This window comes from Rutilus rutilus (assembly GCF_951802725.1).
Source record: "Rutilus rutilus genome assembly, chromosome: 2".
NCBI lineage: Eukaryota > Metazoa > Chordata > Actinopteri > Cypriniformes > Leuciscidae > Rutilus > Rutilus rutilus.
The window spans coordinates 53514502-53542429 of record NC_140210.1 but is presented as its reverse complement, the minus strand read 5'-3'; the positions used below and the strand labels follow the sequence as shown (position 1 = coordinate 53542429).

General features: G+C 38.1%; 3 protein-coding genes across 3 annotated transcripts; all 3 read right to left on the bottom strand.

Annotated features, from left to right (window-relative positions):
• Positions 1-1165: 1165 nt before the first annotated feature.
• Positions 1166-3790, bottom strand: LOC311284189 (uncharacterized protein; the record flags this gene model as incomplete). Its single annotated transcript, XM_084399084.1, has 6 exons — positions 3670-3790; positions 3170-3496; positions 2746-2871; positions 2494-2643; positions 1928-1977; positions 1166-1339 (listed from the first exon to the last, which is right to left on the bottom strand). The coding sequence occupies exons 1-6, from the start codon at positions 3707-3709 to the stop codon at positions 1166-1168; spliced, it is 867 nt and encodes a 288-aa protein (XP_084255210.1). The 5' UTR covers positions 3710-3790.
• Positions 3791-7247: 3457 nt separating this feature from the next.
• Positions 7248-15696, bottom strand: LOC311284113 (uncharacterized protein). Its single transcript, XM_084398962.1, has 10 exons — positions 15357-15696; positions 14907-15230; positions 14682-14765; positions 12790-12867; positions 12552-12623; positions 9137-9214; positions 8662-8739; positions 8173-8289; positions 8058-8092; positions 7248-7946 (listed from the first exon to the last, which is right to left on the bottom strand). The coding sequence occupies exons 1-10, from the start codon at positions 15394-15396 to the stop codon at positions 7596-7598; spliced, it is 1257 nt and encodes a 418-aa protein (XP_084255088.1). The 5' UTR covers positions 15397-15696; the 3' UTR covers positions 7248-7595.
• Positions 15697-16114: 418 nt separating this feature from the next.
• LOC311286529 (uncharacterized protein) lies at positions 16115-27147 on the bottom strand (the record flags this gene model as incomplete). The annotated part of the gene is made up of 8 exons (XM_084402737.1): positions 16115-16120; positions 24747-25025; positions 25148-25182; positions 25266-25370; positions 25669-25746; positions 26118-26204; positions 26606-26932; positions 27108-27147. 8 exons carry the CDS (start codon positions 27145-27147, stop codon positions 16115-16117), a joined length of 957 nt encoding a protein of 318 aa, XP_084258863.1.
• Positions 27148-27928: the final 781 nt, after the last annotated feature.

Genomic DNA, 27928 nt, shown 5'->3' with positions numbered 1-27928 from the left:
GTTGGAAGCGGAATTGTCCATTACCGCTGTCGTAAAATGATTTACGGTTACTGTCAACGCATTCTCATCCCCAAATCGTCACTTTCAAACATTCTTCAATATCCGACGCACAAAGCACCCTTAGCGTCAATATGAGACGCTTCGGTTATGGGTAGGTTTAGGTCTGTGGTAGGGTTATGCGTCTCATATGGACGCTAAAGGGTGCTTTGTGCGTCAGATATTGAAGAAATTTTGAAAGCGTCAGTATATGACGACTTGGGATGAGAACGGGCTGTTACTGTATATGAAGCATGCAGGTTTTTTTCATATGGGCAATGATAATATTATTAATCTTCCTCCTTTCATAATTTATACATGTTTAGTAGACTAAACATTTTAACTCAAACATTTGCGATTTGCATGTCGATTGCAATGCTCAAATCTGAACGAGAATGATAGCGATAGCATCCTAACCATCTAAAACTAGCATGTTAGTGTTTACTAGCTACCAGATTGATAATTCGCTCATCTACTAACGTTAGCTGATTCATGAAGATAAATGGAGGACCAGATAGTTTCCGTAACGTAGCCAGGCAGACAACAGATTAGAAAAACTAAAGATAGTATGCAAACAATTTACTTACTAGTTCAACAGCACGACGGCCAAGTCAGCATCGGTCTGACGATAAGCTCACGCCAGCGAGCAAACGCTCGACCAATATTGATCCTCGTCCTGCCTTTCAGTTTATCACTCTCCCTTTTCCTCTTCCGACTCTACTCCGACAAAACCTTGGACTTCTTACGTTTCGCTGCTGCTTCAGCCATGACGAAAACAGACGCGCTGGTTGGCCGGTCACGGCCGAATTTGAGGAAGTGAGGAAGCGAAGTGACGTATGCCGTAAAGCAGTCGAATTTTGTAGTTCTTTTTGAGCTCTGGTTACTACCCGCACCCCGAAGTTACATAAAAGCGATACAGACCCCGTCAGGCTCTGGCAGACGTGTCATTCAACCTATTGTAGGTCGATGTACCATCACAAGGGTCTTGGAAATATATTATGAAGGTTGAAAAACTACATGTTGTTACTTTAAAGCCCCACCCCCATACACATGATTCGACTATTAGTCGACTGTAGGCAAGACATGACGATTCTGATTCGACTATGAAAATCCATAGTCGGGGACAGCCCTAATCTGCAGTGGAGTAGATCATTGAATCCGGTTCATCTGTTGAATCTGGTTCATCTGGAGTGGAGTAGATCATTGAATCATCTGGACTTTCTGCTGTAGTGTAGATAGTGTCTCTGTTCTTGCACTGGAACTCGCTGATTTCCTGATAATTATGGTCACTCCAGGCAATGTCCTGCAAAAGAACTCATGTTATCTTCCAAACCCTTAAACATCTGAACATTGAACCATTATTTGTTATCACTAGCAGATACATGTTGAGTTGTAGATGCTGGTGAGCAGGAGAGAGATGTTCAGAGTTAGCAGCACCAAACCAATGAGCAACAATCAGCTTTTACCAGCACTGACATTACAGCTGGTGTTTTCAAGAGCTCACAGATATATCATCATCATCATCATCATCATCATCATCATCATCATCTTGTCACGGGTGGTTGCAGGAAGGCAGACAGAGACGAGGATTAAATACAGGACAGCAGAACAGGTAGCAACACACACCAAATATAACAAATATCAGACAAAGACTGACAGAACAGACGGAACTTAAATACAAACACAGATTACACTGATTAACAGAACACAGGTGATACAGATGACGATGGTGACTAAACAGGTGATACAACTGAACTGATAATGACAGTAACCATAGCAACAAAGGAGTGGCGGGAAAAGAACAAAGGAAAACAGGAACAAATCAAAACACAAACTGAAAGTCCAAACAAGCATTGACACGTGACACATCTTCATCACCATAAACACTCACCTCTGCAGTGATTTCTGCTCTTGTATTCAAAGGCAAAAGCCCGATGGCGACTGTCAAAACAGGGGGAGAAATAAAGTTACATTCAAACTGCAAACATTAGAAAGAGACGTGTGTGTATCTGCGTCTTTAGATAAGCTCAATGACTGACTGTCCACATCTTTTCCACAAGGTCAACCAGATGAAGACATGATTCCTTCATTTAAACCCTGATTTAGACAAAGTTTCTTCAAAAACTCCGGCATAGTTTTCACTGCTCACATAGTATTTATAACTAGCTATATGTGACCCCTCAACCCAGGCCCTACTCGCCCCGCTCTGTGCGGGCCTCGAACCCTAGTCTCCGGCGTGGGAGTCAGGCGCTGTAAATACTGCAGCTTATAGCGTCTGTCGCTAGAACGCCTATTGAGATCAGAGGAGTGAGGTTTACTCGCAAAGCGACTACTAACTGGCCTGCGTTACATATATATATGAAAGCAATAGATGTCAATGGGAAATCCCCATTTAGAGAGCAGATGTAAGTTAATGTGTTTGTTTAGTTTCCAGAGAAACGTGCATCTAAATCTGACCGTGCTGGGAAAGTCCTGATTGTGTAACTCTTGGTGATTTCTTGCTTCTCTTTCTACACAACACCATCAGCGCCATGAGGAAGATGATCATGATGATGATGATTAACCCAACACAGATATAGATGACAGACCCTGAATCAGAGCCATGACCTGTAACACACATTTAATGTCCTTTAAACTGATATATAGAGGCACCACACTCAAATATTCAAGAAATAAGAGTCTTAAAGAGTGGCAGACAGATGAACTGACCTGATGAGTTGGTATGAACTGTGTGATTCATGCTGGTGGATTGTAGATTCAGTTCTGTTGTACTGAAATATGATGATGTTGTGTTTGTAAAAGAGCTGATAGCTGAAACCTCAGTGGTCTTATTATCTGATGGATGACAGGAAAGATCAACTTAAAGTCAATGTTTCTAAAACACTGACACTTAATCCAACTTAAAATAAATAAACAATAATTTGTTATATTGTCTTCTGTAGAGCTGCTTTATAAGTGATTTTATAATGTATTAACTTTGCAACAATGAAACTGTTATTTCCCTGTTTATTACTGTGAAGCTGCTTTGAAAACATATTGTGGACTTATTTTATTTGATGGCAGATTTTCCTGTTCCTTTGTAGTTCATTTCTACTACAGGTACACTTCTAATAAATATACTATAAGCACTTACCCAGTTTAACCAGCAACGTAATATCTGAGTAGACATCAGGCAAAGCCACAGTCCTCCTCACAGCACACCAGTATTGGCCTTCATCCTCTGTTCTCAGATCAGTGATGGTGACGGTGAAAACTCTGGCCGTCGTGTTGTCAGTCAGAGAGAATCTCTCGTCTTTAGCTGGAGATCCTGATTCAACCATGATGTTTTTATTTCCATAGTTGCACTCCCCTTTACACAAATACTTTGAATATGATTCAAATCCAGATTCATATGAGCATCTGATCTCAACTCTCTCTCCTCTGTATCCAGTAATTGTATGTGGAGCTCCAACAACAACAGCTGAAAACACAAATATCATTATATAGAGCTGTTATGTGTGAGCAAGAGACATAAGCAGGCCAGAATAATAACTGACAAATATCATCCATATGAGTCTGATGATCATGTGATAACAGGAAAAACAAGAGAAGATGTCAAACTCTGTGTAAAAGAGCTGAGAGTCTCAAACTCACCTGTACAGATGCTGGAAAAGAGCAGCAGGACGTCCAACATGATGAAATTTGACAAGCGTTTCGCTTAAATAAAAGACCAAATTCTGTGTGACAAACGTTACTGTCGTTCTCTTCCGTACTGAGAGAACAATGCGAGTCAGCAACTGAAAATAGCATTTCCTTCCTCTTATGTCTCTCTAACCACATCAGCTCTACTGGACATCTTAAAAGAGCTCATTTACTCTGACAAACAACACATGCTTTGCTTATATGATGATCTAAACAACACAATACTTAGTTTTATTATATGAATGTCATTTTTTATCAAAATCAAAACTAAGATAAGGTTATTATTTGTATATGTTTAGGTTTTGTAACTGGTCTCAGTTTCTTTTGAGTTTTAATCCTAATTCTTACCTTCACTAGTTCATTTTAAAAGGTGGCCAAATAATCGTTAAAAGCTAGGCTACAAACAGACAATCTCTTTTTAAATCTTAATTTAATGAGCAAACTGTGGTTCAGAATAGTCTCATATGGAGTAAAACATCACGTAACACCACAGGACAGGTCATGCACACATTTATAAGAGGCTTGTCAGGAGTTCACTATCTCTTTGCTGCTGATTTCAGTCAAACTGAGTCGTTTAGATGGAGATTTGCTACACAAGACGACAGGAGTGTGTGTATCTCTGTGTAGTGTTTCACATCACCTGTAGAGGGCTCGATGTAGCACAGCTCACGGACTGATGAGGGTTTCCTGCAGAATTGGGCTACTATTAAACCGTTGCCAAGAGTTGAAGGTTTGACATTGTATAAATTATATTTGACTGAAATCCTTGAATTGAAATATTTTACCCATTTATCAACAATAAAACCATTATCTATTCCTGAGTGATATATATTTTAGGTATGGAGTGTCATATTTTGAGTTCTGATGTTTGGATTTGGGTCATTGGGTTAGTTTTGTTACTCAGATCTGGCGACACTGACTCTAAAACACACCAGTTTAATCAAACTTTGCCAGAGCTTACAGCCAGTACTCCTGTCTCACAGTTTATTTTATCATTCTACAGGTGAGCAAAAATGATTCAAAAACTGGTCGAAACTGATGTTAAACACTGTGTTTCAAACATGTATATTGATTTTTGGTGGGTTACTGAGAAAGACTGTTAGTTTTATTAATACGCATGCAGTAGTAATGAGTCAAATATCAGATTATACACGAGTGACAAATATGTGAATTTGAAGTGAAATGAGAGAAAATACTCATGTGAAAATAATTTAGGAATGTTTCTAAAGTGTTTTATATGTTGATTGTAATTGGATGATAAAGTTTAAGCGAGTTAAATGTACATTTGCTACTGGAGTTATCTTGAGCCAAAATGGCAGTGCATGTATGCGTGAACTGGAGCCAAAATGGCAGTGCATGAACGTGTGAACTGGAGCCAAAATGGCAGTGCATGAACGTGTGAACTGGAGCCAAAATGGCAGTGCATGAACGTGTGAACTGGAGCCAAAATGGCAGTGCATGTATGCGTGAACTGGAGCCAAAATGGCAGTGCGTGTATGCGTGAACTGGAGCCAAAATGGCAGTGCATGTATGCGTGAACTGGAGCCAAAATGGCAGTGCATGTATGAGTGAACTGGAGCCAAAATGGCAGTGCATGTATGCGTGAACTGGAGCCAAAATGGCAGTGCATGAACGTGTGAACTGGAGCCAAAATGGCAGTGCATGAACGTGAGAACTGGAGCCAAAATGGCAGTGCATGAACGTGTGAACTGGAGCCAAAATGGCAGTGCATGAACGTGTGAACTGGAGCCAAAATGGCAGTGCATGAACGTGTGAACTGGAGCCAAAATGGCGACTTGCATGTAAAACATGAGGTTAGTGTGAAGCCAAATGCGAGATTCATTTATGTGACAGTGTGAAAATGGAATTATTGTTCATGATGATGTGAAAACATGTGAAAACACTGTAGCAGGTCAATGTATTGTGATTGATTATAATGTGTTGCAGAACAAGTCAAGTACAGACAAAAGTAACTTCTGAAAAGCCTTTATTGAAAAGTTATTTTCTTTAATGGAATGTGGTTGTGTTACAGACAAACAAGTAACTGTTGTTCTATAAAGTTAAATATGTTAATGTTGTGAATACATTGAGAGCTAAGAAAAACGAGAGAGTTAATTAAACTTTGCCAGAGCTTACAGCCAGTACTCCTGTCTCACAGCGTTTCATTCATCATTCTACAGAGCCGGCAAAAGTGGTTCCCAGCCCTGATGTGAGTAACATAAACAGGGTAAAAAGAAGGGAATTTACCTTTTATAAGCTTTAACTGTAGATGAGGTTTTCTAAATACAAATAAAATATTGAACTTTTTTTGCATTTATATAATGTTTTTGTTGTTAGCAACATATCTTTTTTTTAAGTAACACTAGAGTTTAACTTACATTTGTTGTGATTGTATGTGTTGCTGTTACGTAGATCAGTTCTGTCTGTCCTGTGTTGCTTCAGGAGACTTTATACATTATATATTTATATTTTGACTGAGTCTATGGCGGCCCATAGAACCGTTCATATGAAAGTTTAATATAAAAAAATAAATATAAAACTTGGCACACAGATAGAGGACGCTCTGACCATTATCCACATGTGAAATCTCTTACTCAAACCCTTCAGTGCCACTATCTTATCAAAGTTGTGCTTATGTTTATGCTGATAGCATTGAAATATAAGGGTTACAAACAAACTTCAGTCATGAACATTTTTTCTGAATTTTCTGAAACCCTTTTTCTAGGGTCATTTTTGTGCCCATTTTATGGCTTTATTGGATAGGAAAGTATATATCAGACAGGACATCATGGGGTGTAGAGAGAGGAATGAGATCGGAAGAGGATTTTGGCTCCGACAATCCTGCTTTTTCTTACATTTTTGGAGACAGTTGGTCCAGTCTTCAGACCGTGATGGCAAAAAATTATTAAAAACTTTTGATAGACCTGACCATACTTGTAGGACGCTTCAACAAATTTGATGGCGAGTTTGCCACAGTGGATGTGAGGCTGTATCTCTGCAACACTGTGGACTATTAAGACAAAACTTGGCACACTTAATAGCCGTCACACCGTAAGGGTACGTGAGGAGTTTCGGCGCAGCGCCACCTAGTGTTGCCAAATAATGAAACATTTATATTTTTGCCTATAACTTCAGAATAGTTTGACCAAAAATCATAAGACTGATCTCTTTACATTCACTGTGTGGCATATCGAGTTGAATGAAACCCAAATTTCTCATGTCGGCCATTTAGAATTTTGTAGAAATATGCTGTATTTTGTGAAAGTGTCATTCGCACCGAGGAGCCTAATAAGATTGGGATTATCACCACCTAGTGGTCAAAAAATTATAAAATGCACAAATATGCTTATAACCTTTGTGAAATGTGTTTGATGCTATAAATCGTACCTCTTTGTGTTCTTTGGGTCTGAAAGAATCTAATGATAAACAGTTTTACAACACAATACACAGACAATTAGCATTTTTTCTGCCCACCATTTTAAGCATTGCGAACTGCTAACACAATTTCACACAGATCATCATTAAATTATGCAGGTAAAAAAGTTGTTAACTTTTTAATATCTTAAACCAGTTTCACATAACTCATTGTCAAATTTGATATAAAAGAGACACATATAGTGGCTTACATATAGCTACTAATTTTCACTACTTGTAGGATATATATATTTTTTTGCATTTTTATTGGTTTTATTAAACTGTAGAAGATGTGTTCTAATTACAAATAACACTGAATGGAATGGAATTTTTCATTCTTTCCCTTTTTTTTAATTGTTAGTAACTTTCCTTGTGAGCAATATTACAAACAGAAGAATACTGATAAAAATGTGTGTACAGATAAGTGTCAATTTTTTGATTTTACCAAATTCTGACATTCTTTTTCATTTATCATTGATCACTGAATATATCGGACCCTCGTTTGTTGAGATGTTTTGTGGATGTGTTGCTGTTACGTAGATCAGTTCTGTCCCGCTGTCCTGTGTTGCTTTAGGAGACTTTATTTTGGCATAATAATCACTGGCTGTATCTGTCACCTGATTGGTCGAGTGGGTGTGACTGGGGTTTGAATCAGGCTGCTGATTGGTTACTGTGGCATTAACAGTAGAGACTTTTGGGCGGGTGTTGAGGTGTGATGCAGGCGTCTGATTGGATGAAGATGCAGGCGTTTGATTGGATGAAGATGTTACCGTGGCGACATCACAGTTTGGAATCTCTTCATATATGTGGTCAGTCTGAAAAACAATACATACATCAATAATTTAATAGTTTACATAGATTAACCACTCAATCAATCATTTAACATGTATTTCTGATCTTCTACAGGTAAAGATTTGAACACTCACCTCTGTATTGTGCTGCATGTTTTGCTGAAATAAAGCTTTATAAAACCAGAGAAAAGTCAATTCACACACAAAAACAAGAATATAATAATAAAAATAATCACAAACAAACTGTTACCTGTCCCAGATTTCCTCTTCCTCTTCTTCAGGATGATGAAGGTTCCAGAACACAGAGTCAGAACCAGCAGAACCGAACCCAGACCGCCAGCAACAGAAGCCAGATCTGAAGGCAACGCTAAACACATGATATTTACATGATGAAACACAAACTGATTCTGATTATACTGGAAAATCAACAATAACATTCTAATAACTAATATAAATTACTTTGATTATTGTACCATTAGGAATATTGTAATATTGTAAATATACAGGTGTTATATTGTGTAACTGAAGTGAAACTGCAATGGTAAACCTCAACTCTACAGAAGAAAACACTTCTCTTTACGGCTGATCTCAAACCAAATTAACCACATGAAATCTGATATGTGTATCATTTATACAGTAGATAAAATGTGTCTCCACAAATGTTCAAAGCAATTTCCTTTCAAAGAGTGATCATGTGATCAGAGAGTTGCATTATGGGTAGTGTAGTTTGTGTTCTTACTAGTGTTTGTCTGATAGAGTTGAACTGTAGTATTTCCTGTTGTTGTTCTTGTTGTTTCAGTTTCTGTTTGATGAGTCGCTGACAGAGAGAAACACCAGTGACTGTGAATGTGTCGCTCATGCAGTGATATAATAACAGATAAAAACACACACTTAACACTGTTTGCTATTGCTGCATATCAACAAATCATGTGTTTTCTGTCATCACAAGAACATCACAACCTCTAAATACAATTTTGGTTTATTTTTCACAGAAGTTGAAGCTTTGATGAAATTCATGAATGCATCATTAATATTGTGTATAGAAGCTTTATCTCTTTATTCAGTATAATCACAGTAACTTTACATTAACAATATTTTCATCAAAACGCATGAGTGCAAATGTCAGCGGGTGCAGTGTGTGTGTGTGTGTGTGTGTGTGTGTGTGTGTGTGTGTGTGTGTGTGTGTGTGTGTGTGTGTGTGTGTGTGTGTGTACCTGTGCTGGTGTGTTCAGTGCTGCTATACGGACTAATGCTGGATGTTGAGATCTGGACACGTGTCGTTGTCTCTGGAGCTGAGAAATGAAGAAGAGCCGTCACACCATAATAAATATATTTAGATTAGATAGCTTTTTCATTGTCATTCAACTGTAAATTTAGAGTGCACATATGAACTGGCTCATAAAAAAAAAAAAAAAAAATTCCTACAACATGCATTCAAATATAACACTCTAAAAAGAGTTTGACAGCAGCACAAAAATAATAATGTTGCACATGGTAATTGGCGGCATGTAAAAACACTCCATGATGAGGATGGGTGGGGTGCTTTGTAATGTTTTTGGCCGGGTCAGACAGCGTTTGAGTGCAGTGAAGAGCCGATGATCTGTTCTGCTGTCCTCACCACTCTCCGTACAGACTTCCAGGCTGAGGTCTGCAGTCCCCAAACCAGACAGAGATGCAGCTGGTCAGTGTGTTCTCCATAGTGCCTTTGTAGAAAGTGCTGAGGGTGGGAGGGGGAAGGTGTGCTCTTCTCATCCGGCACAAAAAGTATAGACGCTGCTGAGCTCTCTTTAAAAGAGAGGCAGTGTTGAGGCTCCATGTCGAACTCTCTGTGATCTGCAGCCCCAGGAACTTGGTGCTACTGACTACTTCCACCGCAGTGTCGTTGATGAGGAGTGGTGTGTGGCTGTGTTGCTTTCTCCTGAAGTCAACAATGATCTCCTTCATTTTGTCGACATTCAGGAGCAGGTTGTTTCTGTTGCACTAGTCCACAAGCTGTCTCACCTCCTCCCTGTAGGTCTGTTCATTGGCATCCTGGATGAGGCCCACCACTGTTGTATTATCCTCATACTTCACAACATGGTGTTTTATTGACAAAGTTTCAGGAGGGACACGTTCAAATTATGTATCCAATCATCACTTCATTCCAACCGGCTGTCAACAATCAATAATCAACATGTCTATTCAATTAACAAAATGAGTTGAGGCCTATATATATATATATATATATATATATATATATATATACATAATCAATTCACCTATGTTCCTCTACAGTTTTCAGGATCCCTCCACCACCCTGTCTCCTCACACTCACCTGGTTACATTTCTAACCAGAAATATGGGGGGAATACACAGCAAAAAAAACAGTGTTAAATCAACACTGCTCAGAGTACATATGGTCCCACTCTACAGAGTGTTAAAATGAACACTGAAGCAGTGTTGAAGTTAATGAGATAATTAAGTGATTAATTAAGTGATTGGCCATTAGTGGTGACACCTGATGTTAATAAGCAGAATCATTGACGGAAAGAGAAAAAACAATAACAGAAAAAAGAGAAACACAAGAACTACAACTGACTTCGAGTCATTACACATTGTTGCACTTATTATTACCAGTTTGACTTTATTTCTGTCATACATCGACAAAAGTTCTTGAGATTCAACAGAAGTTTAGATGGTAATGTTTTATGGAAGTTTTCTTTTCAAGTTACCATTATGGTGGTCAGTGTTTGCTTTAGTTGGGCTCCTGACTCTTTTCATTTTGTTAATATTAGTTTTTCTCTGACTGTTCCATCATTGTGTTTATAAAGTACATTTGTTACTGCAAGAGAAAACATGATCTGCTCACAATATGTTTTGATGATAATGACATTATCATGTAGTGTCCTGATTCACTGATGTTATTCAGAGTCTAAATCTTTGCTTCAAACCATCCAAAATATGTGTTGAGTTTGTTGAGGACCACGTGTTGTCCTCACAGCGTGGTGAAGTCTACATACCCTGCCACATGCACTTGATGTGTGTAGGGTCACAGACGAAACCCTGTATTTTCTGGCTATGGGCATGTTCTGCAGCCCTTATGGCACGGTTCAGGTTGGCTCCAGCTGTTCTGAGTGCCACCATGTGACCAGCTTTGAACACAGCATTTCATGCTTTTAGCATTGCACCTACCTCGCTGGTCATCCAGGGCTTCTGATTGGCTCGTGTGGTGATGTTCTTGGTGACACATGCATCCTCCATGCACTACTGAATATATGTGGACACAGGCGCAGCACACTCCTCCGCATTGAGTCAAAGCGGTCCTGTCATGCTGACATAGCACCCTCAGGCCGGACCCTCACCTGCTTCACTGTTGGTCTTTCCTGATAAGCAGTGGCCTGTATGCAGGAATTAGCATCACAGAGAGGTGGAGCCGATGTGGGGGCGGGGGACTTCCTCAAATGCCTTCTTGGTGTTAGTGTAGGCTAGATCCAGTCTGTTCATGCCCCTGGTAGCAAAATCCACATACTGATGAAAATGAGGGAGAACTGTCTTCATTTTTTGCTGGTTAAAGTCCTCTGCCTCAATGAAAACACCCTCCAGATGTCCATTTTGCAGATCACTGATGGAGCGGTAGAGCACGTTCAGGGCCTCCTTAGTGTTTGGGATGTATACTGATGTAATGATGATAGTTGTAAATTGTCTGGGCAGATATAATGGTCTGCATTTTATAGTCAAAAACTCAATGTCCGAAGAGCACTGACTTGAGACCATTGTGTAGGGTTGGGTACTGAACTTGGTAATTTTAATGGCACCGACCGAATTACATCAGTACTACCGAGTACCAATTCACATTAAATCAAAGGGTGTCAAATTTCAGTACCTGAAAACGCATCTGATCATAAGACTATTTTAATACGAATCCTGCATGTTCTGCGTGTCTCTGTGTGAATGAGTGGTGCAGACCCTCGGTTTCATTTACCTTACACACACACACACTGAAGCACGCATGATGCTTGCAGTGTTTTTCAGCCTCTGCAGTCTCACTATATGAGAACATGAATGCATGAACTTCAATTCCAGAGCCGCTCTGAGAGTCACTGAAGCTCATCAGCTTATTGATTACTAGAAAATGATTACTTGATTACTTTGATTACAAGAAAATCCCCAACACAGAATTTGAGGAAAACAAAACATTTCATAGAAATATTTAGTTTTTATAACTAAAATGGTTGTTTTTATTAATATTCAAGCATCACAGACGATAGCAGACTCTATCATTATAAATGGTAAATGGTAAATGGACTGCATTTATATAGCGCTTTCATAGACCTATGGCCACCAAAGCGCTTTACATAGCCTCACATTCACCCATTCACTCACTCATTCATACACCGACGTCATTATGGTCGCTGTGACCAAGGCAGCTCTGGCATAATGTCAATAACACTTCTACAAATGAATTAGTTTCTTCACAGTTATTGAGGTCTAAATTACCGAAAAAAGGTATTGTTGGGTACCGGTGCCGAATCTCAGGTACCGTACCGGACCCTACCACTGTGGCATGCGTGATTCTTTTCCCCAAACCAGTTAAGCGCAAACCATGCCCCTTAACCGAAAACTTGTGTGTGTGTGTGTGTGTGTGTGTACCTGTGCTGGTGTGTTCAGTGCTGCTGTACGGACTAATGCTGGATGTTGAGATCTGGACACGTGTCGTTGTCTCTGGAGATGAGAAATGAAGAAGAGACGTCACACCATAATAAATATATTCATAAAACAATAAACATGAATGATGAAGTAGATTGTGTGTGTGTGTGTGTGTGTGTGTGTGTGTGTGTGTGTGTGTGTGTGTGTGTGTGTGTGTGTGTGTGTGTGTGTGTGTATGTACCTGTGCTGGTGTGTTCAGTGCTGCTGTATGGACTAATGCTGGTTGATGAGATCTGGACACGTGTCGTTGTCTCTGGAACTGAGAAATGAAGAAGAGACGTCAAGCCATTCAAATTAAACAAATATATTAATAACGCAATCATTAACCACAGCATGAAGCATAAACATGAAGGATAAAGCAGAATGTTGTAAAACTACATGAAATGTCCCGTGAGAGCTATTACAGTTGTTCATGGTATATAATAAGGGTACATCCTGTTAAGCAATTAACATGTCTTTTCCGTTGCTTTTTTACAGTATTTTACCGTTCAAATTACAAACATTTTTCCCTCAGGCCAGACCTCACAATGCTTCACTGTTGGTCTTTCCTGATAAGCAGTGGCCTGTATGCAGGAATTAGCATCACAGAGAGGTGGAGCCAATGTGGGGGCAGGGGACTTCCTCAAATGCCTTCTTGGTGTTAGTGTAGGCTAGATCCAGTCTATTCATGCCCCTGGTAGCAAAATCCACATACTGATGGAAATGAGGGAGAACTGTCTTCATTTTAGCCTGGTTAAAGTCCCCTGCCACAATGAAAACACCCTCCAGATGTCCATTTTGCAGATCACTGATGGAGTGGTAGAGCACGTTCAGGGCCTCCTTAGTGTTTGGGATGTATACTGATGTAATGATGATAGTTGTACATTCTCTGGGCAGATATAATGGCCTGCATTGTATAGTCAAAAACTCTATGTCCGAAGAGCAATGACTTGAGACCACTGTGTAGGGTTGGGTACTGAACTTGGTAATTTTAATGGCACCAACCGAATTACATCAGTACCACCGAGTACCAATTCACATTAAATCAAAGGGTGTCAAATTTCAGTACCTGAAAACGCATCTGATCATAAGACTATTTTAATTCGAATCCTGTATGTACTGCGTGTCTCTGTGTGAATGAGTGGCGCAGACCCCTGGTTTCATTTACCTTACACACACACAGACTGAAGCACGCATGATGCTTGCAGTGTTTTTCAGCCTCTGCAGTCTCACTATATGAGAACATGAATGCATGAACTTCAATTCCAGAGCCGCTCTGAGAGTCACTGAAGCTCATCAGCTTATTACAGCATTTTACAGTTTCATTTAAGAAAAACTATCATTATATCATTAACACACAGAAACTCGCACAACCCATCAAAATAAACATTTGATTTAACTTGATAATATATTACTGTTGTACAGTAGAATTTAGATATCTCAATTTTAATAATAATATGAACACTAATAATAATAATAATTATCCAAAAAATATATTCTTTAAGGAATTATCACACTTTTTTCTATGTTTTTTCTAAGTGTAACAGTATAAAGTTGTGCCGCATGTTGCTTGACAAAAAAGTTGAATTTCACATTAAAGATTAATTAAATTTATGTTTTATGTCTTCATTTGATTACTAGAAAATTCCCAACACAGAATTTGAGGAAAACAAAACATTTCATTTAAATATTTTTTTATAACTAAATTGTTGTTTTTATTAATATTCAAGCATCACAGACGATGGCAGACTCTATCATTATGTCATTATGGTCGCTGTGGCCAAGGCAGCTCTGGCATAATGTCAATAACACTTCTACAAATTATTTAGTTTCTTCACAGTTATTGAGGTAAACATGCCTAAATTACAGAAAAAAGGTATTGTTGGGTACCGGCACTGAATCTCAGGTACCATACCGGACCCTACCACTGTGGCATGAGTGAGTCTTTTGCCCAAACCAGTTAAGTGCAAACCACGCCCCTTAACCGAACACTTGTGTGTGTGTGTGTGTGTGTGTGTGTGTGTGTGTGTGTGTGTGTGTGTGTGTGTGTGTGTGTGTGTGTGTGTGTGTGTGTGTGTGTGTGTGTGTGTGTACCTATGCTGGTGTGTTCAGTTCTGCTGTTTGTATACGGACTAATGTTGGATGTTGAGATCTGGACACGTGTCGTTTTCTCTGGAGCTGAGAAAATGAAGAAGAGCCGTCAAGCCATTCAAATAAAAAAAATATATATATATATTAATAACACAATCATTAACCACAGCATGAAGCATAAACATGAAGGATGAAGCAGATTGTTGTTTAATAATGAATATCAGGCACCTCTGATCACATTTAGCTGGATTTGTTGGTACTTTTCATGTTCACCTCCAGCTCCACATCCATACGGTCCAGCATCTTCCATCTTCAGGTTACTGATGGTCACTGTAAATGATCTGTTCTGACGATTATCCTTCAGTGAGAATCTGCCACTGATATATACAGTCTTTTTTCCATCAGTTTGTAGTATAGGGTCCCTCTTTTTGGAAGATCCTCTGTAGAAGTATTTGAAATATTCTTTATATCCTCCTGGATAAGGGCACGTAATGATCACTCGTCGTCCCTCTGTTCCTCTCACTGTAATGTCCACAGACAGTGAACTGCTCACTGTAATGTGCCCACACACACACACACACACGCACACACACACACACAGCTTTACTCATGTACACTGATAACATACACCATAATGTTAGATAATAAACATTTTTAGTAGAGATCTTCAGCTCTTACCCGTCAGCAGAAACACACAAACTATCAGTGGAAACTTCATTTCTTCATCAGTTCAGTTCAGAAAATCAGTCTGAAACTCTCAGTAGTTCCTCACACGACTCTCTGAAACTCCAACAGCAATAATACTGCTCTCATCTATATGTGGAGAGGAAAATAATACGCTTGTTTCTCGTCTCTCGTGTTGAGAGTCAAACTCATACTGTTCACTGACTATGTGTCTGTGTTTCCATGTGGCGTTAGGTGTGAAAACGCCTCTCAGTTTTGACCAGGAAATTAATTCTGAATTCACGAATCACAACCTGTTTCCTGTCCTCTCTGTTTCTGTTCTGTCTTTAATATGTTTGAGTGCTTTCTGTTGCAATGCATGAGCTTTGCCAACATTTATACCAAAGTTCAGATAAGGAAGAGTATTTTAATGTTCTAAGAATCGGCTCTGGCCTCTTGGTTTTATATTCTGCAAGCGTAGCTAAACATTGTGGTTTTAACACTATAGAAGCAGAGAGAACCAAATAAGTATTTTCATCATGTCTGGACTTTCTGCTAAACTCATGCGACAGCTAATATTACACCGGATACCAGACTTTACAGGGGAACATGTCTCACTTTATAGAGAAGTGACAGCAGAATGTAGACATGTACTCTGTCAGAGCGGAGGTCTGGTTTGAATAGGATATATGAGTATATTATATCAAGAAATACAATAGACAAAATAGATTATTCATAAATTAATTAATACAAGAATAATATATTTGAAAGGATTAATCCTGCAAAATAACCATAAAAAGAATAATCATAATAGACACAAGCATACTTTTTTTTTTCTTATACACCAATTTCAAAACATGTTAATTACATGTTAAAGGGATACTCCACTTTTTTTGGAAATATGCTCATTTTACATCTCCCCCAGAGTTAAACAGTTGAGTTTTACCGTTTTAGAATCCATTCAGCCGAACTCCGGGTCTGACGGTACCACTTTTAGCATAGCTTAGCATAGATCATTGATTCAGACGAGTCCAGTAGCATTTCTTTCAAAATGACGAAAGAGTTTCAATATTTTTCCTATTTAAAACTTGACTCTTCTGTAGTTAAACCGTGTACTAAGATCGACGGAAAATGAAAAGTTGCGATTTTCTAAGACTATATGGCTAGGAACTACTCTCATTCCGGCGTAATAATCAAGGAACTGTGTGGCTGTACCATGGGTGCAGCAGGCGTAATGATATGACGCAGCGCCTGAAAATAGTCCCCAGCTCGGTAACTTCTTCCAACGTGACCGGGACTAAGTTTGTCTAACCTATTAGACCTATTTTCAGGCGCTGCGTCATATCATTACGCCTGCTGCACCCATGGTACAGCCGCACAGTTCCTTGATTATTACGCCGGAATGAGAGTAGTTCCTAGTCATATAGGCTTAGAAAATCGCAACTTTTCATTTTCCGTCGATCTTAGTACACGGTTTAACTACAGAAGAGTCAAGTTTTAAATAGGAAAAATATTGAAACTCTTTCGTCATTTTGAAAGAAATGCTACTGGACTCGTCTGAATCAATGATCTGTGCTAAGCTATGCTAAAAGTGGTACCGTCAGACCCGGAGTTCGGCTGAATGGATTCTAAAACGGTAAAACTCAACTGTTTACCTCTGGGGGAGATGTAAAATGAGCATATTTCCGAAAAAAGTGGAGTATCCCTTTAAGTGCTTATGAAAAAAAAAAGTAAAACATTTTAAAGAAACAATCGTTGCCAAACACTGTTTCTCCATCATATAAGCTCTGAGAAGAGTTGCATTGTGGGAAATATAGTGTGTTTAGCTGAAGTAGGGTGACCAGATGTCCCGAAAAATTCGGAAATTATACTAAAGCAAATTATTGAGTAGTTATTGTCTGATCAAACATTAAAAACTGTCTGTGGAGGTTGAGTCGTCCTGCAGCCCCCGCCGGCTGCTCATTGGCTGCAGCATCTTTTTTTCTTTTTTTGAAGTTCTACAAAGATACCGTAGGCACGAATTTAAATGCACTGATAAGTGAGTGCAAGTTGCCGCAGCCGCGAGGACAGTGAATGTGCAGGCAGCCAGTCGTAAAGGAGTGATTGATTGGTCGCGGCACTGTGTGCAAAAAAATACTTCGGCCTGATGTCTGATGTCGTGTTACACAAAGCAAATCATCTACACAAATATTTAGTTTTCTTATTTAATGACCGACAATTTAGTCGTAATAATAATTTTGGCATAAGGCTTATTAGCGTTAGGCTATAGCCTGAAATGTCTGATGTTACAACAGTCTTTTTTTTTTTTTTTTTTCACAATGACATTTGAGTTCATGATTCCAATGTTGTTTTTTTGTGGCAGACTAAAGACTAATGACAGACTGTTGATCTTTGAATAAGAATATGTTTGGTTCAGGTTTGAAATTCATTTTCTTTTATTATAGGCTATGTAGTCTAATATCATAGTAGGACTACCCAAAACCTCCCCACCCCCCACCCCTTCCTGTCCCGAATTTCAGCCAATCTCATCTGGTCACCCTAAGCTGAAGCCTCAAAGCTCTTCCTGTGGCTGTAGTTTCACTTCCTGTTTGCCCAGTAATGCCACAAACATCACATGATTAACTGAAGCTAAAGGCCTCCTAGTATTATAATGATAAAGTTATTCATTAGTTAAAGCATCTCAATAGCAGTTGTTTTTAAGATCCTCCAAAAATCTGTGGCATTTATACGTTGTTTTCAATGATTTATCAGAATATGCAGCTTCTTCTGATGGTCATGAATGGAGAAGTACGCTCTTTGGCTGCAGATTATTGTAGTTACAACATCAACCAGCAGGAGCGAACAGATGAAACTAACCAGACAAATCCATATACACATTAATAACTACAGACATACAAAATAATAATAATGAAACTAAATGTATGCTTACTTGCAATTCAGAATAACATGGTGAAATGTGTCCATTACACTAAAGAATACAAACATCACATGAAGATTCAGCTTTAAACATTGAATACATTTACCTTATTTCTATGATCCATATTTCTGTATGTCAGCTGTAAACATATCAGGATCAAATATAACACTGCTACAGGACTGATAATTACATTTAACAAGACCATAATCAAGTCATAATGAATCTGGTCTTTGTGAATTATGACAAAGACAAAACGAGATTGGTGAGGACCCAATTTCAGTACAACAATGAACATTATGAGAAGGATGAAGATTTCTCGTGGTTCTTAATATGTTTATGAACGTTTATTATATAATAGGCTTATTAGTGAAGATGAGCTCATTTGTGTTGTGGTGTTGGTTGAGGAAACACAGCTGATGTAAACCACTGTTGTTTCTGTGTCCTTGTCCTCTGGATTACAGTGACGTCCAGTGTCTTTGATCTACAGTCACAGGAAACTTCAGTTAATTAGTTAGTTAACCCTCTGAGGTCGGCAAACGCGCCCCCGCGTTTTGCTGGATTTTTTTCACATAGAAGCAACATAAACTTAAAAAAGTCCGTCATTTACGGTCATATTAATAAAATAAATACATGATTATAAACTATAGAGGGTCTTCTTTTTTTGTGTACACTCACATTAACATCAAAACCTTGTTTTTATTTTTAAATAAATAAAATAAACAGGGTGCGCTTTCAGCTCACTCTGTCTCCGCAAAAATCTTTTTGAAACAAGTCTGGAAAATGAACTGAAACTCAGCTAATACTTATCACACAACCATGAAACATGCGTCTAAAGAAAGCTTTAAATTTCTACTTTTAAATAAAACAATTCACATTCAAAACAAATATTCTCCTGCAATGTAATCTGTAAGAAACTAAAGAGAAGTACAGTTTCTCCCGTCTCACCTAATTATCGGTAATGAGTTCACACCCACTCGCAGAGCGCGCTATTCATAAGATAATGAGCTGAGGTGATCTATGCAAAATAAGGTAAACGCCCCCTGAAATGCCTTAAAACCAGCAAGTTTCATTTATTCACTTTCCTGTGCTGTTGGAAGATGACACGAGTTCAAATTTTGTTCAGAAGAAGAGCAGGACTCTGACGACGAACGTTTGTATTTTGAGCGACGAACGTTGAGCGACTTGATCCAGCCGTGGATAATATTTCGGGTAAGTCTTTTTAAATTTACTTGCATTAGTTGACACATGTTCGCATTTATGAGGAAAAAACAATATTACGTGACAGTTCTCCATTATGGACGCGAGCGCTCTGAAGCAGCACTAAAAGACTTTCAAACTTTCACAGAGACTTCAAAACAGAAAGCACAAATCCATTCTTTAAAACGAATTTCGTTTTGTTTTAATTGTATCTTAATTTTAATATTATTTTCATTAACAAATTTCCTGGATTTAATACATAAAAAGTAAATAGGCTAGCAATCACAACATAAGGTGCTTGAACTGGAGATCATCATGAATGATGAGGAAGATTGTAACTCAGACGAACGGCAGCATGTTCAAGAGTGAATTGATCACGCCGAGTAAACACCGAGTTTTCACGTGAGTAAATACGTGAACTCAAGTGGTCTACTGGTAGAACATTTGCCTAGCGTGTCAGAGGTTCTGAGTTCGAATCTGCACTCATAGTTTTTTTTTTTTTTTTGTCAAATCAGATTATGTTTATCAGTGGTTGTATATCAGGCAGAGACATGTGTGTGTGTGTATTTTGTTTTGTAATTTCACTGGAACGAAAAGAGAGTCTCCACAACGGATTGAAGCGCGCGTCCGAGTGAAGACTGCGCGAGCCTAAAACAAACACAGTATCCGCGTCTGACTCGCGGGAATCCACGGCGCAAACCTGTGAGGGGCTGTGTTTTCTCGAGCCCCATATCAGCTCAAGAAAACAAGTTTATTCAGATCATTACTTGTTTACACCGTCTCGCAGCGCTGTGAGGAATAATAATAATAAGGGAAAATGTCCCTCAAAAGGTAGATGTAAACAAACTATTAAAAGGTAAATATAATTTTTTTTTCTTTAAATAATTTTTATTGTGTTTTATTAGTAACAAATTTGGGGAGAGGATAAATATTCCAAAACTGAAAATACAGTATGAGAATTTACTGCACAATTACTAGACATGTTTACCTTGGATATTATACAATTTACAAGCACAATTTGTGAAAAAAAAAATGTATATAAAAAATATAAATAAAATTTATTTTTGTGTATAAATATATACACATGTATATGTGTGTGTGTGTATGCACATATATATATTTGTATAAGCAACGTATTAAACTGCAAATTAGCATTTATATTCCTTATAATAAAAATGAAAGACCTATGTTACAGACATATGAAAGACAACATTTCGTTGATTAGTTTTGGATAGATTATACATTTTTACTGTAAAATATCTGCCACCTCAAATAAGCTTTTATTTGCCAATTTTTTTGTCAAAAATAATCAAATAATCAATCAAATCCTTAACTTTGAAATATGTATGATAAAATGTATACTTTAGTTTGTACAAAGAAAGATTACACTTGAATTGTTGTTTATTTAAATATTTACAAGGTAGATGTAAACAAACTATTAAAAGGTAAATATAAGCCTTTTCTTTAAATAATTTTTATTGTGTTTTATTAGTGACAAATTTGGGGAGAGGATAAATATTCCAAAACTGAAAATACAGTATGAGAATTAACGGCACAATTACATGTTTTCCTTGGATATTATAGGCCAAATTGCAAGCACAATATGTGGAAAAATAAAAAAGAATTGAGATGCTTCCAACTGTTGCTCTTGCATTCTTGTGGCTCAGTGACTCACCTGAATGAATGGCTCATTAAGTATGCGGTCCTCAGGTGTGAACCACTACATATGCATGATCTGTGACGCCCACTCCGCATATGGCCTTTCCAAACAGAAAGTGCTTTGCAAAATTCAAATCAATGTATTGTGTTATGTGAAGGATTAGGCAGGGTGATTTTCACATAATTTTGAAGAAAAAACACTAGGCGATGACATCCATTAGACAAAAGTCTTATTGGCACATATTTAGTGTGTGTTTTGTGGTCTTATTTCAGAAACTTTAGTTTTTAGTTTTTTCAATAACCACGCATAAACATTATTCTCTCAAAAATGCAGACATGTACATTCTTGTTGCTCACATATTATGGTAGCCCTGTTTGTGCTAAATAGTGTGTAATTTTTTTTTGCCATTACTATGTTTATAAGCAACTGAAAAAAGCACAAATGTCAGGGCATGTCAGAACATCTCAAGGACCCCAAAAACACCTCAGACCCCAGAGGGTTAAAGTGCCTCTATTATGCTTGTCTGAATATTCCTCTCATGCAGTGTGTAATAGAGCTGTCGGTGAATGTAAACGGTCTGCAAAGATCTGAAGTCGAAAGTGCACGATAAATAAGTTACTGTCTCCCAAAAGAAAGAATCGACTCTGAAGCCCCTAAACGAGTCGCCAGTAACTCCAGTCTCACTTCTGTGACACGCATACGTAACGCAGTCACACATTTGCATAATGCCTGCCTATGGTTTTCATTGGCTGCACCACATTCAAAATGTGGAAATGAACATATTCATTTGTGTCTGAAGAAAAGTCTTGAGGAAATAAAACAACTGATTCCCTCCACACTGACCTCTGATGGACAACATGAGAAAATGAACCAATATTCCACTTTAATACATCTTTATTGCATCACTGAGGCGACAGAAACAAACTAGATCATGGCAAAGTGATGCAGTCTAACGTTAACCTGCTGAAGACTTCATAATGACCGATGTGACAGACTAAGTGCATGTATGAAAGACACACTGACCTTTCCATTCCTTTAGGTGTGTAATTGTATTTTAGAAAAAAAGCTTTTGTTGTAAATCTATTACATGTACAGCATCTCCACTAATCTTACAACACATATATAAGTCATTTAAAGGGATAGTTGATTATGATTTCACTTTTCTAACTTTAGTGAGTGTGTAATGTTGCTGTTTGAGCATGAACAACATCTGCAAAGTTACAATGCTCAAAGTTCAAAGCAAAGGGAGATATTTGCTTTTAAAGGGATACTCCATTTTTTTTGGAAATAGGCTAATTTTACAACTCCCCCAGAGTTAAACAGTTGAGTTTTATCATTTTGGAATCCACTCAGCCGATCTCCGGGTCTGGCGGTACCACTTTTAGCATAGCTTAGCATAATGAATTGAACCCGACAAGACCATTAGCATCTCTCTCAAAAAAATGAACTAAGAGTTTCAATATTTTTCCTATTTAAAACTTGACTCTTCTGTAGTTACATCGTGTACTAACACCGACGGAAAATGAAAAGTTGCGATTTTCTATGCTGATGTGGCTAGGAACTATACTCTCATTCCTGCGTAATAATCAAGAAACTTTGCTGCTGTACCATGAGTCCAGCAGGAATGAGAGTATAGTTCCTAGCCATATCAGCCTAGAAAATCACAACTTTTCATTTTCCATCGGTCTTATTACACGATGTAACTACAGAAGAGTCAAGTTTTAAACAGGAAAAATATCGAAACTCTTTGTTCATTTTTTTGACAGAGATGCTAATGGTCTTGTCCGGTTCAATGATCTATGCCAGGAGTCACCAACCCGTCGATCGCGATCGACAAGTCGATCTTGGAATTTTAAGTCGATCGCGAAGAGTTTTCATAATCAGAGAAAAAATATATATATTTTTTTTTATTCATTATTATTTATTAATTTAAAATGCACCATGTGTGAGCCTATTGTGTGTAGTAAATGGTGTCTAGGGAAGGGAAAGGGGTATATCTGTCCAATCAAATAGCCTATAGTTTACATAATGTCTGTAAAACAACCGCTTACTTAAGCCTTGTTTATACTTTCGCCTTGCACCGCAGCGCTAGCCTCCGCTGACTGCACGCGCACCTCCCCAAACAGACAAGGCATACTTGACGCAACTGTTTTAGACTGAAAACCAGACCATACAACTGATTTAGACGCGCAAACTGGGTGCCGGTGTGATTAGATGTACTAATATCCGTCTGCTCGGGCAGATTCGGCTGAAAGTCGTGCATCTTCGGATGTGGAGGCGCGCGCGCTGTTACAATGACGTCATTTTTGCCGCACGCGCACCTCCGCAAATGTTGAATTATAGTTGACAGTTTGTATAGTTATATACTATTTGTATAGTTAAATAAATATTTTGCTAGTGACTAACAGGCAACAAAGAATGTCAAAGTAGAACTACATTGTGGCCTTTTTTTTTCATAATTTTATGCAAGTGGTAGATCTTGGTTTACATTTGGACTTTGGATGTGATCTTAGGCTTGAAAAGGTTGGTGACCACTGATCTATGCTATGCTAAAAGTGGGATCGGCTGAATGGATTCGAAAACGGTAAAACTCAACTGTTTAACTCTGGGGGAGTTGTAAAATGAGCCTATTTCCAAAAAAAGTGAAGTATCCCTTTAAAGAAATTGCTTTTTAAGGACTACAACAAACGGCTGGCAGGGACTACACAACATTCCTCCCGGGGTAGTGACATCACTAACCCTAGAATTTACATAAACCCCGCCCCCTGAACACAATTTATAGATTATCAAGACAGAATATGCTAATCAATGACTAGAAGATAACTACACATCAGCTACATACATTCATCAACTAACCATTCAGAAATGTTGTCTACATGTTTTCACTTCTTCTTGAGTGTGTCCATCATTGTCTGACTCCGGTTTGAACATAAAAGGCTAAAAGTTTTTGAAATGTTCAGTGCATGTGTGTGGAGAGATAATTTAACCTCCGCCCTCTATGCCGGGAGCAGCAGCTCATTTGCATTTAAAGGGACAGACACAAAAACGGTGCGTTTTTGCTCACCCTCAAAAAGCGCAATTTTAACATGCTATATAAAAATATCTGTGGGGTATTTTGAGCTAAAACTTCACACACACACTCTGGAGACATCAAACACTCAAATACGCAAAGGGCATTTTTCCACCCCTTTAAATTCTCAATCAAAATCTAATCAAATCTATACTGTTCTTGACAAGTTGTTGAGGTTTAGTAGCAAGAACCCATTAACCCCTGCTGGTAGATGTCATACTAACCCATTAACCCCTGCTGGTAGATGTCATATTAACTCCATTAACCCCTGCTGGTAGATGTTGAAACTACACTATACGGCTTCAACAGCATCTTTCTCCATTGACGGCCATTCAAACAATGTTTCTTTATTGTTTGTTATATATGAAGTTATATATTAACTTTATTTATACATTATACACTTTATAAACTGTGTTTTGTACATAAAAGTGTGACAAAAGATTGAATAATTAAAACAATGTAGATTTTACCAAATTTTGAGAGTCTTTTTCATTTATGGTTGATCACTGAATATATCGGACCCTCGTTTGTTGAGATGTTTTGTGGATGTGTTGCTGTTACGTAGATCAGTTCTGTCCCGCTGTCCTGTGTTGCTTCAGGAGACTTTATATTGGCATAATAATCACCGGCTGTATCTGTCACCTGATTGGCAGAGTGGGTGTGACTGGGGTTTGAATCAGGCTGCTGATTGCTTACTGTGGCGTAAAGAGTAGAGACTTCTGTACAGTTGTTGTGGTGTGATGCAGGCGTCTGATTGGATGAAGATGCAGGCGTCTGATTGGATGAAGATGTTACCACGGCGACATCACTGTTTGGAATCTCCTCATACATGCGTTCAGTCTGAAAAACAACACATACATTAATAATTGAATAGTTTATGTAGATAATTCTCTCTGTTGATCAATAAACAATAATTGAACATGTATGTCTGATCTTCTACAGGTAAAGATTTGAACACTCACCTCTGTATTGTGCTGCATGTTTTGCTGAAATAAAGCTGAATGAAAATAGAGAGTCAGTCAATTTACACACTAAAATAGAGCTAAATAATAACACTAATGATCACAGACAAACTGATACCTGTCCCAGATTTCCTCTTCCTCTTCTTCAGGATGATGAAGGTTCCAGAACACAGAGTCAGAACCAGCAGAACTGAACCCAGACCGCCAGCAACAGAAGCCAGGTCTGAACGTATTATATTGTATAAAACACAATGCTGATTCTGATATTACTGTTAAGTGAACAATAACATTCTTATCATTTATAAAAATAATTTGTATTATAGTACAATAGAATATTATATTGTGTAACTGAAATGAAACTGCAATGGTAAACCTCAACTCTTCAGAAGGAAAGTGGTTGATGTCAAAGCAAGTTAACCACACGAGTACGTGCCTCTACAAATGTTCAAAGCAATTTCCTTTCAAAGATTGATCATGTGATCGGAGAGTTGCATTATGGGTAGTGTAGTTTGTGTGCTTACTAGTGTTTGTCTGATAGAGTTGAACTATAGTATTTCCTGTTGTTGTTCTTGTTGTTTCAGTTTCTGTTTGATGAGTCGCTGACAGAGAGAAACACCAGTGACTGTGAATCATGCAGTGAGAACATGAACACATATAAACTCTAAAGCTCTACATTCACAGACAAACCATTCACATCATGTGAATATGAACAAACGTTTATTGATTTACACTGATTACTTTCAACTGAAATATGTTAATGTTCATTATAAAGACACTCTTATCCAAAGCAATTTGTGCTTTTTTAATAACCGGGAGCAAACATCTGAGGACTGAACCTTCAGTCTTCAACAACTTTAACACATTTAATCTCAAAGGAATCATCTAATATATATAAATGACTTCAAGTACATTTAGAAGCACAATATTCCAGAAATAAGAGTCATAAAGAGCGACAGACAGAGGAACTGACCTGATTGTGGACTCAGTTCTGTTGTACTGAAAGATGACGGTGTTTCTGAAGAAGGGCTGATGGTTGAAACTTCAGTGGTCTTTTTATCTGAAGGGTCACAGGAAAGATCAACTTAAAACACTGACACTGAAGTTCATTTAAAATACATACAATCTTTCATTCAATCTCTGTTTTAATCACTCTGTTTCTTGTTGTGCCAAAGAAATCCAGTAAAGTCACTTTAACGCACTACCAAGTCATAGTTATAGTGACAATTGGACCCTGATATAAAGTGTGACCAAAACATGGGAAATCTTTTCTTTGTACTTTTGTCAGTAAAATAAAGTTGAAACAGAATTAACAAATCACAGATTCTTCATTTGTATTGCATTTTACAAAATTATCCAACTTTTCTGGATCTGGGGTTGTACAAGATTAATGACTTGATCTCTCACTCTCAGCTTGTTTCCATGCAGTTCATTTCTGCTATTAACAAATGAATCACTTACCTTCTTTAACCAGCAACACAATCTCTGAATAGACATCAGTCAAAGACACAGTCCTCTCCACACCACACCAGTATTGGCCTTCATCCTCTGTTCTCAGATCAGTGATGGTGACGGTGAAAACTCTGGCCGTCGTGTCGTCAGTCAGAGAGAATCTCTCGTCTTTAGCTGGAGATCCTGATTCAACCATGATGTTTCTTATTCCATAGTAACACTCCCCTTTACAAAAATACTTTGAATATGATTCATATCCAGATTCATATGAGCATCTGATCTCAACTCTCTCTCCTCTGTATCCAGTAATTGTCTGTGGAGCTCCAACAACAACGGCTGAAAACACAAATATCATTATATAGAGCTGTTATGTGTGAGCAAGAGACATAAGCAGGCCAGAATAATAACTGACAAATATCATCCATATGAGTCTGATGATCATGTGATAACAGAGGAAAAACAAGAGAAGATGTCAAACTCTGTGTAAAAGAGCTGAGAGTCTCAAACTCACCTGTACAGATGCTGGAAAAGAGCAGCAGGACGTCCAACATGATGAAATTTGACAAGCGTTTCGCTTAAATAAAAGACCAAATTCTGTGTGACAAACGTTACTGTCGTTCTCTTCCGTACTGAGAGAACAATGTGCGTCAGCAACTAATATTAACATTTCCTTCACGTGTTGAGTCAAACTCATACTGTTCACTGACTGTGTGTCTGTGTTTTAATGTGGCGTTAGGTGTGAAAACGCCTCTCAGTTTTGACCAGGAAATGAACTGTGAATTCATCAACCACATCCTGTTTCTGTCTGTCTTTAACATGTTTGAGTGTTTTCTGTTGCTCTTTTGCTCTTTTTCTACTTCTGAATGTTTTAATATATTTTCAAGACATGTTAATTACATGTTAAGCATCATCCACTCATAGGAAAAAATGTCAAACATTTTAAGGAAACAATCCTTGCCAAACTCTGAATGAAAAAGACATGAGATGAAGAAGAAATGTGTGTTAGGGGTATTTTCTGTGGTAATCGACAGCATGGAGAAACACTGTTGTTTACAGAAACTATAAATAATACAGAATATTTCTTGAACATTAAAATCTCTCTCTCCATCATATGAGCTCTGCGAGAAGAGTTGCATTGTGGGAAACGTAGTGTGTTTAGCTGAAGCCTCAAAGCTCTTCCTGTGGCTGTAGTTTCACTTCCTGTTTGGCGAGTGTGAGCCGAAGACATCACATGTTTAACTGAAGCTAAAGGCCTCCTAATATTATAATGATGAAGCTTTTCTTAAGCATCTCAATCACACCAAACTAATCTGTGCCATTTATATGTTGCTT